Source organism: Pongo pygmaeus, chromosome 6, assembly GCF_028885625.2.
Source record: "Pongo pygmaeus isolate AG05252 chromosome 6, NHGRI_mPonPyg2-v2.0_pri, whole genome shotgun sequence".
NCBI classification, from domain to species: domain Eukaryota; kingdom Metazoa; phylum Chordata; class Mammalia; order Primates; family Hominidae; genus Pongo; species Pongo pygmaeus.
This window is the reverse complement of record NC_072379.2, coordinates 106,584,735-106,597,766: the sequence shown is the minus strand read 5'-3', so window position 1 is coordinate 106,597,766 and position 13,032 is coordinate 106,584,735. Positions and strand designations below refer to the sequence as shown.

General features: G+C 45.9%; 1 protein-coding gene and 1 pseudogene across 3 annotated transcripts in view; both read left to right on the top strand.

Annotated features, from left to right (window-relative positions):
* LAMB1 (laminin subunit beta 1) overlaps window positions 1–13,032 on the top strand; it is a 93,262-nt gene that overhangs the window by 8,673 nt on the left and 71,557 nt on the right. Inside the window, exons 1-4 of one of the 3 annotated variants that reach the window (XM_063667714.1) lie at window positions 4,763–4,780; window positions 5,866–5,987; window positions 7,099–7,274; window positions 10,326–10,461. In XM_063667714.1, the coding sequence (XP_063523784.1) occupies window positions 5,951–5,987; window positions 7,099–7,274; window positions 10,326–10,461 (349 nt within the window). In that variant the 5' untranslated portion in view covers window positions 4,763–4,780; window positions 5,866–5,950. Of the gene's footprint in view, window positions 1–4,762; window positions 4,781–5,445; window positions 5,727–5,865; window positions 5,988–7,098; window positions 7,275–10,325; window positions 10,462–13,032 lie in introns of those variants that run through there. The other 2 variants (XM_054494252.2, XM_063667713.1) reach the window with 2 other exon arrangements.
* On the top strand, window positions 8,867–9,052 carry LOC129041895 (small nucleolar RNA U3; annotated as a pseudogene).

The window sequence follows — 13,032 nt, the reverse complement described above, 5'->3', positions numbered from 1 at the left end:
AGAATAAATGAGTTTCATATCCATCCCTGAACCACTCACTAGAAAGAGGAAGATGGAAATGCACTGAATAGCCTGGAGTTCATTGGGGGGATTAGCCCTATCCAAATCAAGTAAGCTGAAAATGGGAGAGGACTAGTCCCTCAAGGAAAATCCAGCTAATGTTACCAGATGAAGGGAGGATGAATGTTAACGCAAGCCCAAACTACTGTTAGCATTATATGGTTCGAGGCTTAAAATGTTGTGACTCCCTGCCTAGTTTCAGGCCCTGATAGTTTTCCTATTACAGAGGATAGCAATAACATCCCCTGTGTGTTCCCTTAACAATTATAAAGAAGGTTACTCAATTTTATTTATCCAACAAGCAGATATCATGTGTCTATAATATACTAGAAACTGCCACCTGACGGGAATCCAAAGTCTAATGAAAGACAGTCTCTGCTTCTGGGAAGAAGGACACTAAAACAAAACTACAAATTACTGTTCTATGTATTATAAAAGATATATATATATATATAAAGTATAGCATGAAATTTGACCTGAATCTTACTGGTCATTGAATTTACTTTTCTAGATCAATTCTGAATCTCACAAAATGCACTTAAATCTAATTTTTAAAACAGAAAAATCTAGTATTTTTCATGAGAACAATGTTATAAAAATAGCCACATTTCAGGACCCAAAGATTAAAGTCTAGAATGTAGCATCCTTGTTGTTCTACTGTCAATCAGGATTTCAAAGGAGACACACACGTGGTGTTCTAAGACTGTGTGAAAGTGAAGGTGACCTTGAAAACAGTTCTTGTTTTGTTTTCAAACGAAAATAGTAAATGCTACAGGGAGATAACTGTCACACATTCTTTGAGACAGAACAGCCAACAATTTGCAATCCCATCTGCCATTTAAACTGCTGCAGAATTCTCTGGTAAAGACTGCTTTACGCTAAAGCAGGTAGTGCCAGGTTAGTACAAATGACAGACAAGAGAGGGTTGTGTTGACAGCCACAGCAAAGCCCTGGACGGGCTTACTAACAGAAGAGATTCATTCCTCCTCAACTTGTAACATCTTCAGAAGTCAGAGGAAATTGTATGAAATATAATAGACGAGAAGAATTTGTGAATGAAACTTGGAAGTATTCCTAAAATTAAGTCAAGTGGTGGTATTTCTTTTTCTCTTTGGCTAGAAATTCATATTAAGGTAGAAAAAAGTGGATATTTAAGATTTAAGGAAGTTTTTAAAACATGGAGACTAGTCTTCATTTACTTTCATTCGAGAAACACTTATTAAGCACCTGTAATGTGCCTCATTTTATGCAAGACAACATTAATGCAAAAACAAATGTTACACAATACTTGTCCTTGTCTCGCTGTCTATTGGGGGAGATAAGGGCATAAACAAATAGTTACAGCATTATGTTATATATGCTGTAACAGGCTTTTACAAGGAGGAGGAGAGAGAGGCTCATGCAGAAAGTCATGTTTAAGAGGAGTCTTCAAAGGTGTGCAGTTCACTAAGTTGACAAGGTCAAGGAGGACCCACGTAGTGAAAGGAAATTCATGAAGGAATGAAGTATGTCATGCACAGGGAAGGAGCAGAGGGCAGCCATTGAAGGCTTTTGAATAAGGGAATGACGTGATCAAGGTTTTGACTCTGAAAAAATCCTTCTGCGGGTATTAGGAAGGATTAGACTGAAGAAAGGAAGAGTCTGGAAGTAGGAACACCTGTCAGGGGGGTCTGGCAGGCATTCAGACTGAACTCTAAGGGAGGGCAATGAGGTTGGAGCAAGGGGACATGCTGGCTAGTTGCTAGGAAAGTAGAAATGACAGGACCTGGTGATGGGGAGGGGAGGGAATGAAGGAGCGGGAGGTGTCCAAGATTCCCAGCCTAGGCTGGCTTCATGGGCGTGTGATTTGTGCAATTGCACAGCGCCCCCTACCCCACTCAGGAGAGTCCCATGCTAGGTTTAATGCTCTTTCACTGTCTTTACATTAAGAATAATAGAGGGGCTCCACATATGTGCCCTGCTAATCATGCAGCCAGTCCTGTTCCCAGATCTCCGTCTTGAGCTAAAGGGTGGATTATGGTGCCAATAATTGAAATGGGAAACAGAAGAAAGAACACATTTTGTTGTAGGAGAGGTGGGTGGAGAGATTTCAGTTTTGCCACAGATGAATTTCATTTACCTATGGGTCATCGAAGTAGAGATATTCAATGGCCTGTTAGAAATGGTATGTAAATTCCAAGTGAGGTACAAGCTAGAGATACGGGAATTAGAGGTTGAGGAGAGTCCAAGTGGTGCACCCCTGGATATGGATGAGTAAAGGGAGCAGAAAAGAGAGACAGAACCTCTGGTAGCACCAATGTTTAAGGGATCAGAGAAGGGCAAGATAAATGGGTGAGGAGGGGTCAAAGTCTTGTGGGAAAATTCTGGAATTATGTCCTGGAAGCTAAGGAGAAAGGAGTCTCAAGAAGGAGGGTGTGATCATCTGACGCATAAGCCACAAAGAGATCAAATAAGATCAGTGGGAAAACGTCCACTGCATTCAGATTAGAAAGTCAAGGGCACTTACCAAGAATAAATGTGTGCGCAAAGAACTGCAGGGCGCGCAGAGCTTCCCCTCCTTCCTAGGAAGACACTGTAGATGCCATGACCATCCCAAGCTCTTGGATACTAGGGGCAGAGAGGAAGTGTCACTTTCTAAAGAACAAACATGACAGGTGGACCCTGTTTCTAAAGGGTTAACCCACCTTCCCCGAGTGCACGGCAGGCGAGTTTTAGCCGTGGGCACCGTTTGGTGATTCTCCAAAGGAAGGAGAGGGAGTATAGAGTCTTTATCCTTCATTCCAGCCACATTGCCTAGAGCAGGAGTATGGAACAAAGCTCAAGCTTTGATTGAGCAAACCCTGGGATTTGCTCAATCCTTCCTTTGGCTTCATAGCTCAGGTTCTTGAAAGTATAGTTTGCTCTTATGCTCTGCTTTCCCCAAGTTCCTCCTCCATTCCATGGCAGTGTGGCTGCCATCTCCACCACTGTTCTTGGTAACTGACCTTGACTTTTTTTTTTTTTTGGAGACGAAGTCTAGCTCTTTTTGGCCAGGCTGGAGTGCAATGGCGCAATCTTGGCTCACTGCAATCTCCGCCTCCCAGTTTCAAGCAATTCTCCTGCCTCAGCCTCCCAAGTAGCTGGGATTACAGGTGCCTGCCACCACGCCTAATTTTTGTATTTTTAGTAGAGACGGGTTTCACCATATTGGACAGACTGGTCTTGAGCTCCTGACCTTGTGATCCACCCACCTCACACCCCTTACAGGCATGAGCCACCGTGCCTGGCCACCCTTGGCTTTCTAATTGCTGAATGCAATGGACATTTTCCCACTGTGATCTTAGTTGATCTCTGTGGCTTATGCTTCAGATCTCCCTCTTGAAACTCTTTTCTCCTTAGCTCAATCTTTGATTCCATGAGCAAATCTCCAGAGCTCAAGCTTTGATTCCATGCAATGCAGGGTTTGTGTTGTTTTTACTTAAAACGGGAGGAGGGCTGAGCAAGTATATGAGAGCACTGAACTTAGTAGATGAGAGGAGGGCACACTTCTAGGAGAGAAGCACAAAAGATAAAGGTGGGAAGGGAGGTAGACAAATTCATAGATGAAGTGGTCAGAAGGTGAGTGTTACACACACTCCTCCCCCTGCACATATACAGGCAAATTTTTAAAAACCGAATTTTCTCAGTAGTGTTCAATTTACTACTGCAAGTGAGGTGATCAGGAGAGCAGGCAGGCTTCTGAACACTGCTGAAGGTAAATGACCTTTTGCAAGGGGAGAGGATGCTGACCAGGGACAGGTAGCAAGGAGGGCTCAGCTGCTGTGAGAGCAGAGGCTAGGCTCAAGAAAGAAAAGGAGCTGAAAGATGCTTGCAGTGTGTGCACATGAAAATACGAAACTCTGGCCCAGGGTATTAAAAGCTCAACAGGAAGAAAAGACATTTGCCGTTTAATATTTTTCTTTTAATTAAGCCCTGAAGACCCTCCATTGCAATTCTACAACCTCCCAACAGCAAGGACTTTCTCAGCGCTCTCAGGCTACCCAGCCGGCGCAGAGGATCCTAAGCCTCAGCAGAGGCAAAACCTCCCTAGGCTGTAGCAGGGCAAGTGCTGATTTGATGAATAATTAATGCCTCACTCACCTAGACCCCCAGACTCCCGCCTGCCTCAGACTCGTGCAGGCTTACGAACTCGTAAAGCAGCTGACTCTGTGGTCTAATGATTAAACTTCTCTGGGCCTTATTTCGTTACAGCTAAGTTAAAAACTGACCAGCTAGCCGCTTAAACTCTTCTCCCGGAAATGACTGGAAAACAAGCCAAGTCTCCTGACTGGACTGACAACTAACGATACTCCCTGAATTCCAGCCACATTTGCCCAGAGCAGGACTCCAAGCTTTGACTCTGTCCATTGCTAAGGGTAGCAGAATGGGTGGTGGGGTCCCGTCACCAATCTCTTTTCCCTCTCCAACCCCTAGCAGGTGGTGAGCTTCTATGTACCCCTAATTTCACCAGGCAGGTTACACTGTGTTGTCAGAGACCCTTCATTAGAGGCCCTTTCCCCACCTCACCATTTGCACGCCATGGAGAATCGTCGAGATGAGCGTTGTGGGGAAGTACCTCTCATGAGAGATTTCCACTTCCTGGCTGTGTCAACTCTTCCACGGCGAGATGGGAAAGGGAGTCAGTAACAATAATAGTGTCATTTGAGGAATTACCTGAGCTAACGCCATCATCTGGATATAGGTAGGAAGATTTTTTTTTTTTTTTTTTGAGACGTAGTTTTTTGCTCTTGTCGCGCAGGCTGGAGTGCAATGGCACGATCCCGGCTCACGGCAACCTCCTTCTCCCAGGTTCAAGCGATTTTCGTGCCTCAGCCTCCCGAGTAGCTGAGATTACAGGCGCCCGCCACCACGCCCAGCTAATTTTTGTATTTTTAGTGCAGACGGGGTTTCACCATGTTGGAAGTAGATTTTTTAAAAACAGAACTAGACGTTCAATTCAATGCCGTGACCACCTGGGTAACAGCGATTACAGATAGGTCCTGAATAAATGTGTGCGCAAAGAATTGCAGGGCGCACAGAGCTTCCCCTCCGTCCTAGGAAGACACTGTAGATGTCGCGCCCATCCCAAGCTCTTGGATACTAGGGGCGGAGAGGAAGTGTCACTTTCTAAAGAACAAACACAACAGACAGGTAGACCCTGTTTCTAAAGGGTTAACCTGCCTTCCCCGAGCTCAGGGCACAAGAGTTTTAGCCGTGGGCACGTTTGTTGATTCAGTTCTTGCGAACGTAAATGCGCGAGTCCGCGGTAGGTCCCGCAGTCCCCCTGGCTGGGCGACCTGAACACCCACCTCGGAGACGCCCCCACGCATCCGCCCCCCTCGCTGGACGGCCCCGCCGCGCGCCGTTCTGGGACGCGCACCCCGGGGCGGACCCGCCCTGGGACCGGGAAGCGCCCCAGCCCCGCAGCGATCGCAGATACGGCTTTCAAACAAAAGAGGCGCCCCGGGGGTTGGGACCGGGACCTCACCCGGTCCTCTCAGAGTTGCGGCCGCCCGCCCCTTCAGCCCCGGCTCTCCGTATGCGCATGAGCAGAGGCGCCTCCCTCTGTTCCTCCCAAGGCTAAACTTTCTAATTCCCTTCTTTGGGCTCGGGGGCTCCAGGAGCGGGGCGAGCGCTCGCGTCGCCGGGTGAGGAGAACAAAGTGGCTGCGCGATTTTTCCCCCTTTCCAGTCCACCCCCCGCTTCCGTGGGAGCGACAGGAAATGGAAGGGCGCCTCTACTCTCTTTGAACATTTGCCTTTTTTCCCCTCCTTTCCACCTCTCCAGAAAGGAAGACGGGAAGAAAGGGCAGGCGGTCGGCGGGCGTCTTCTCCACTCCTCTGCCGCGTCCCCGTGGCTGCAGGGAGCCAGCATGGGACTTCTCCAGGTGTTAGCTTTCAGTTTCTTAGGTAATTCCGTGGAAACGGTGCGGGGAGGCGGATGGACTTGGGCATGGGGAAGGAAAACCCAAAAGCTGCTTGCTCACCTTCGTGGGATCCTGGGGGCTTGGGAGAGGGACTGGATGGAAATGACGCCCCTGGGATTAAACGCCACCGCCCTTGCTTCGGTGGTGGCTGGAGACGGTGCACGCGGAGCGCCGCGGACCCGCATCTCCCGGGCTCTGCGCCCAAGCCCCGGCTCCTGCGGCCTCCCGCGGCCCCCGCTCAGGGTTTTGCACCCTCGGCCGGTTCACCCTGGGTTTCCCCACCGCAGAAGACAGGTTCCCTGGGGTTGGCGGTGCTGACTGAGGAGGGCTTTCCAAAAATCCATTGCCCAGGAAAGTGCCTGAGCTGAGCGGAGGCTTCATTCTGGGAACAGATGGGGGCCATGTGGCTTTAATTAACCATCTCTGTTTGTCTCCGGATGGCACCAGAAACAGCAGGACCTGGCGCTTCCCTGGAATGGCGAAGCCTTGAAACCACTCTAGAGCCCCAGGGACTGTCCATGGGTTCCCCTAGCTCCGGAAAGCGGCGTCCACCACGGGCCCCGGCGCCTCATCCCCAGCGAAGCGCCGGTGACCCTCGCGCGTGCACGCACACGCACTCTCGCGCCCCGAGCTAACAGATTTCCACGCGCACACTCACCGAGGATGCGCGGGCTGCCGCGTGCACGCGGGTTCACATGCGTGGGTGTGTGGCGCTTGGGGGGGTCAGTCTCCCTGCGCCGGGCTCGGGACACGTCGAAGTGGAGGGCCTACACATCCACGCTTTGTTGCGGGAGCTGCTCCCCAGGGCTGATCAGGGTGGGCGCGAGCGTCGGTGGGTTTCCCGGGAGGGAGGCTCTCGCTGCTGGACAGACCTGATGACGTGTGTGGGTTTCTTTCCGTATCCTTCTCCTTTCGGAGTTCCTGCCTTCCCAGCCTCTCCTGCGCTCATCTCTCCATTGTCTCTTCTGTGCATTTTGCTTTCTTCCGAATGGACTGTCCTCTCTCCGCACCCACTCCCCCGCCCCCGCTTGTTCGTTTTGTTCGGGCTCCACTCCCTGCTTGTGTCGGAACCCTGTTGCCTGTCCTTCCCGCAGCCCTGTGCCGAGCCCGAGTGCGCGCTCAGGAACCCGAGTTCAGCTACGGCTGCGCTGAAGGCAGCTGCTATCCCGCCACGGGCGACCTTCTCATCGGCCGAGCACAGAAGCTTTCGGTGACCTCGACGTGCGGGCTGCACAAGCCCGAACCCTACTGTATCGTCAGCCACTTGCAGGTAAGGGCTGAGAGCGGGGTTCGAGGCTCTGCTAGCGCCTCCTCCCGTCCAGACCTAAGAGGCAGGCCCTGGGGACTCCGCATCCTTCCAGCAATCCAGATAGGAAGCGCAGCCAGCCGGGGAGTCCCGGGATTAGGCTGGTAGCTCACCCTTTCGCCCCATCTCAGTTTGCACAGTTGCATCCGCCACACATTTCCTGCCGGCGCGGTGAGTATGAAAAGGCAGTACTGCCGACAGCCCTGGCTGCCCTGACCCAGGGCCTCCAAAGGCCTGATTGTGTGTGTGTGTTTTAAATCTTTAGTTTTGGAAGTGTGCATTAAAGGTGATTTATCCTCTTTTTAAAACCTTTGGGTTTCCCCACCCCCCTCCACCGCATCGTCACTTGAGTAAAGAGGATTCCAGCACTGACAGGCGTCTTGCAAGGTGATTCCAATCACTGAACGAACCCGTTTTCCTCTCCTCATTTGGTGCTGTTCCCAACTAGGTATCAGGATCAGATGCTTGCTTTTACGAAATGCCCTGGTTGCGATGGTACCCTGATACAGGAAGACCACAGTGAAATTTCAGGGTGTTACCTGTTTCTAAAAGAGGGCCCAAATTTTAGATTTCAGTGGTCATATTTACACAAAGTCAAAAGTAATTTTAAAAGAAGACACAAAGTGTAAAATATCCAGAATCAGAATACTTTTCCTTCATTTTTAAAAAGGAGGCTGGCCAGGAGCAAAATGGCTCACGCCTGTAATCCCAGCACTTAGGGAGGCTGAGGTGGAAGGATCACTGGAGCTCAAGTGTTCAAGACCAGCATGGACAACATAGACTCAGTCTCTACAAAAAATTTTTAAAACTTAGTTGGGCCTGGTGGTCCACACCTGTGGTCCCAGCTGTCTGGGAGGCTGAGGTGGGAGGATCACTTGAGCCCAGTAGGTCGAGGCTGCAGTAAGCGATAATCAGTCCACTGCATTCCAGCTTGATCAACAAAGGGAGACCCTGTCTCAAAAAATTTTTTTAAATAAAAAAAGGCTGATATTTCTGGCCTCTAACAAAAGCAGAAAGTATCAGTTTCACATTCGGGGCAAGTTCCAAGCTAATTGCTCAGAACGTGGTCAGCCCACCCACCTGTACAATTGCCCTTCAGAAGGAGGATAGAGTATTGTGTGTGGTTTGCACAGCAGATCCCTTAAAACGGAGTCACTTTTACAAAGCAGAAAGCCCATTCTGGAGACCTGATAAATTAGACCAAAGGAATGTGGTAAAGTGGATTCTGTTCATTTGCTTCCAGGTTTATACAGAGATGTCTAGACTGCTTCCTCCTGATTAGAAGGGAGGCTGTAATTAAACTTTTTTAAACTTTTATTTTTTTATTTTTTTTTATTTTTGAGTTCTGGTGATTGTTCTCCAGTACTAGTTTCCTTGACTACAAGTTATTGAAGGCAGTTGATGTTACTTTTCTAATATTAGCATTTAAATTTTACCTACAATATTATGCTAACACTTACTTGAGAGGCCAGGACATCCTGTAAATGAATCACCAGATTCTAAAATCAGCTTTGACCAAAATGAGAATCAGACTGTTTGTATTAAAAGCAACTGGAAAGACTGTCCTCTCAGTGATGATTTCTATAGTTCGTTACTAGAGAAGTTTCTCTAAATGTGTAGAGACCATCAGAAACCACAAGAAAGAGGTGCAGCGGTCTCTCCTGAGTGTGAAGCTGGCTGTTGGTATTGCTCCTAGGTTCTTCTCTTCCTTTGGAAGAGGAAGAGGATGCAGTCTTAGTAGTTTCCCTTTAAAAAAAAAAAAAAAAAAAAGCAACTGGAGCCAGGCTCTCTGGTATATATGATTAGCCATGCATTTGTGAAGTGCTTTTCACAGATAGCAGGGCCTAAAGAAGGGGACTGGGCATGTACTTTTCTCAAACATCTAGTGGGCATCAAGATTGAGACAGGAAGCTTGTTTTATCGGCTCCTAATGCATCCCTGGCTTTGGGTCTCTGTTTTTTAGACACTACATCTTGCCAGTCTCCAAATCCTTTTGAGAAGAAGGTAATAACTAAATAAATATGATGTGAAATACAATGTAAAAGTACAGTTAATTGTGTCCTTATAAGAATATTACCCTTAAATGCTGTTTGTAACATACATGTGGGTCTCTATATATTTCAGTCTTAGCCTCATTTTCAGACTTAAGAATAGTCTGCATTTCAGAAAATGTAGGTACAGAGCAAAGCTCCATGTGGAAAGAGAACTATTAAGCTCTGTTGTTTATGATTTGCCTTGATGGAATGCACAGAAAGTAGATAACTCTCCTAACCCAACTGCCCAGGTGGCTCTGGCTCCCATTTTAGGAGAAAGTGAGAGAAATTCAAAGCTAACCTAAAACTTAGTCTATCTTCATCCTAGTTCATGCCCATGTTGGGGTTCTTTGAACTGGCCCCAGATTATAGTGGTCCCAACATGGCCTGGTCCTCCCTTTCCCAGATATTCTGAGCAATTTGCAGGTTAGCCTGCATGCTACCACCATTGATTCACTGCTCGGACAGGGTGGAAATGAAGAAATCTTGTTCTGTGGTTCCCAAAGCTTCTCTAAATACTTCTGCCTAATACTTGGTTTCTGCTTCATTTAGGTTTTAGGAAATCAGGCCAAGCGAATTGTATTTTTTTCTTTCATTTTTAGTTTGCTTTATGTCAGCAAAAATTCTCTAATATCTCCTCTGCATTTTACTGTAGAGTAAGCTTCTCTAGCTGTTTATTGAGATTAAGGTTTAAACCTAGAAATTTGATTTTGGTTAAATTAATAGCTTGTAGAAACAATGCCCTCTTTTACTTTAGACCTTGAATTTGCAAGGAAGGAGGAAATTATTTTCAAGAGTATTTTAGACTCAGCAAGTTAAAAGTGAAAGATGTGATACAAATCACCTAAGCAATTTTCACACAATTATTTTTCTTGAAGCTAATAGGTTGATTTTTGTATTGTGGGCTTCATAGGGTTTTTTTAATTAAAAATGTTTTTAATGAGATTGCTTTCTAGACTGATGAACTCAACTTTGTTTGCAGGAGGACAAAAAATGCTTCATATGCAATTCCCAAGATCCTTATCATGAGACCCTGAATCCTGACAGCCATCTCATTGAAAATGTGGTCACTACATTTGCTCCAAACCGCCTTAAGATTTGGTGGCAATCTGAAAATGGTATGTGGTTGGTGTGGGGACAAGTTCCATTGAGTGTGATTGATAACTTGGGTGGAGCTTACAGGTTCCTGGGTGTTTGTAATTATGATTCACTTCTCTGTCCTGTAATTATGGCCTCTGACAGATTGACTGCTTGGAGCACTAACTTCTGTTGGTAAAATCTTATCCTTCTTCCTGAAGCATGTATTTCCTATAAGAAAGCAGCCTTTCATGCTAGACCAAAGGAGCATTTCATAGTCCTCATTCTGAGGGGCTTTTGGAGAGAATACTTGTGTGACGGGGGCTGTCTGGGGAGGGTATGGGTACTATCTCAGGCCCTTATTCTTCCACAAAATGTAACATCTTTCGTTTTGATCAATCCCAAAGGAAGGGGCAGAATCATAGCCCCTACTCCTTCCCCCACCGCCTTCCTTCATCTACAGAAAATTTCTTGATAGTAATAATAACACTATGAATAAGCAGCAAGATGTAATTTTTTCAAAGACTCTGTCAACATGGATATGACCCCAAGTCAAATGGTTCCTCCAGTGATTGCATGAATTACACCCTTTTTCCTGTCTTTGCTATTTGGGATTTGGTTTAATACATTCATCAAATATGATTTTACTGTTGCTGTGACATGAAGCCCAGATGAGTTTCACATTTATTTCAAACTCGAATGCTGAAATTTGGGGAATAAAAGTAGAGTTATTGTGTTTGTTAATTAACAATGTACTGTTAGATCTTTAAAAAATAATAAGTATCCTCAAAGAAGTGAACCTAACCCTGGCCGTTAAAAAGCCTGGAGACTACTAGATTTCTTTATTCTATGCCGTACACCTGGGCAGGCTTTGGATGCCGTTGCAGCCATCTATCATTCTGTAAAGACAAACACCCTTAATAGATTTCTTTGTCATTGACTGTTTGTTTATTTATTTTTGAGGCAGAGTCTCTCTCTGTCACCTAGGCTGGAATGCAATGGTGCAATCTCAGCTTACTGCAACCTCCACCTCCTGGGTTCAAGTGATTCTCCTGCCTCAGCCTCCTGAGTAGCTGGGATTACAGGCACATGTCACCACACCCAGCTAATTTTTTGTATTTTTAGTAGAGATGGGGTTTCACGGTGTTAGCCAGGGTGGTCTCTATCTCCTGACCTTGTGATGCACCCGCCTTGGCCTCCCAAAGTGCTGGGATTACAGGTGTGAACCACCACGCCCAGCCATCAACTGTTAAATTGCAATATTTTCTAGACTATTGGTTTCTAAGGAGAGTTGGTTTGTTCATTGGTTGGCCTTGGCAATTCATTGGTTACAGACTTCATTGGGTCATCAGAAAGCATTTATCATTTAGAGCCATGTTCATTCTTACGGGGGCATATTTTGGTTGATACTTGAGTGTGAAAGAGAAGTTTCTGTAAATCTGCAGTGCACCCCGAGGACTTCTGAAACAGCAGCAAGCTTATTATGAACAAAGACTAGGAGCATTTCCTGCTCTCCCACATTCTTCTAGTGAAAGACAGTTTGAAGAAGATGCCTCAACATTAGGATCGAGACTGTCCCCATTTTAGTCAGCAGACAGTGAAACAGTTTATCATGTGCTGTAGTTCTAGAGGAAGGTTTTTCTTAGTTATGTCGAGTTAATCAACTTCTACAACTTTGAATCTCTGGGACAAAAGAGACCAGATGCCAGAAAGAAGAGATTTTCCAGTAGAGGGGCTTGAGTTCTCTGTCACTCTGTCACAAGAGATTAGATGAGATTAGACTGATGGAACTTAGTCTTTAGAAAGTCAGACTGATTGTTACTATACCCTATCATCTCTCTGTTGTCTGATCACAGTTGAAGACTTTATGAATGTGATTTTATCTATTTTCTGTGTGTTTTGCACAAGTTGTGCTTATACATGGCGGGGTTAAATTATCAGTGTCCAGGCACAGAAATGGGCTTGAAATGTACGACCATTTTTACCCATCGTGATGATCTATTCCTACGTCTGACAGAAATCAAATACACTATAGAAGAATGACCTTGTTTCTTTTCTCTGTGGATTTTTCTTCCCATATAAAAAAAAGCCTGTAATGCTTTATCAGGTTATAAATCTAAATGGAATGTGCTTTTGGTGCACACATTGCAGCATATGTTCTTAGGTTACAGAAATGGCACTAGTCTTGCTTTGCACTTTACATTATTTTGTTATCTCTTAATTTTGAACAAATATGGTAGGTTTTTAAAAGCCTGGAATAGGAGAGATGTACAGTTGCCTAACATTTCACTCAAAAATAAATGCCCAGTGTAGTTCTGTAATATGGCTCTTTTTGATAAGTTAGGTAAGATTAGTTAGTGTGATTATAATGTTTTTCTTTTAACATTCCAGCTAACTCATATCCGTTCCAGTGACCACTTTCTGTGCCCCCCGCCCCCCCAGTTGACTTGGCAATTTTCCAGCAAGAGAGTTTATTTCAAAAGGTCCTCCTGATTTCCTGAAAATACACCAGTCTGTGACATGATTCATTCTGACACATTCCTGTCTTTCTGCATTTAAGACTTCTTTTGCTCTCAAGATGGACCCCAAAAGCTCTCTCAAACACAAGAAGC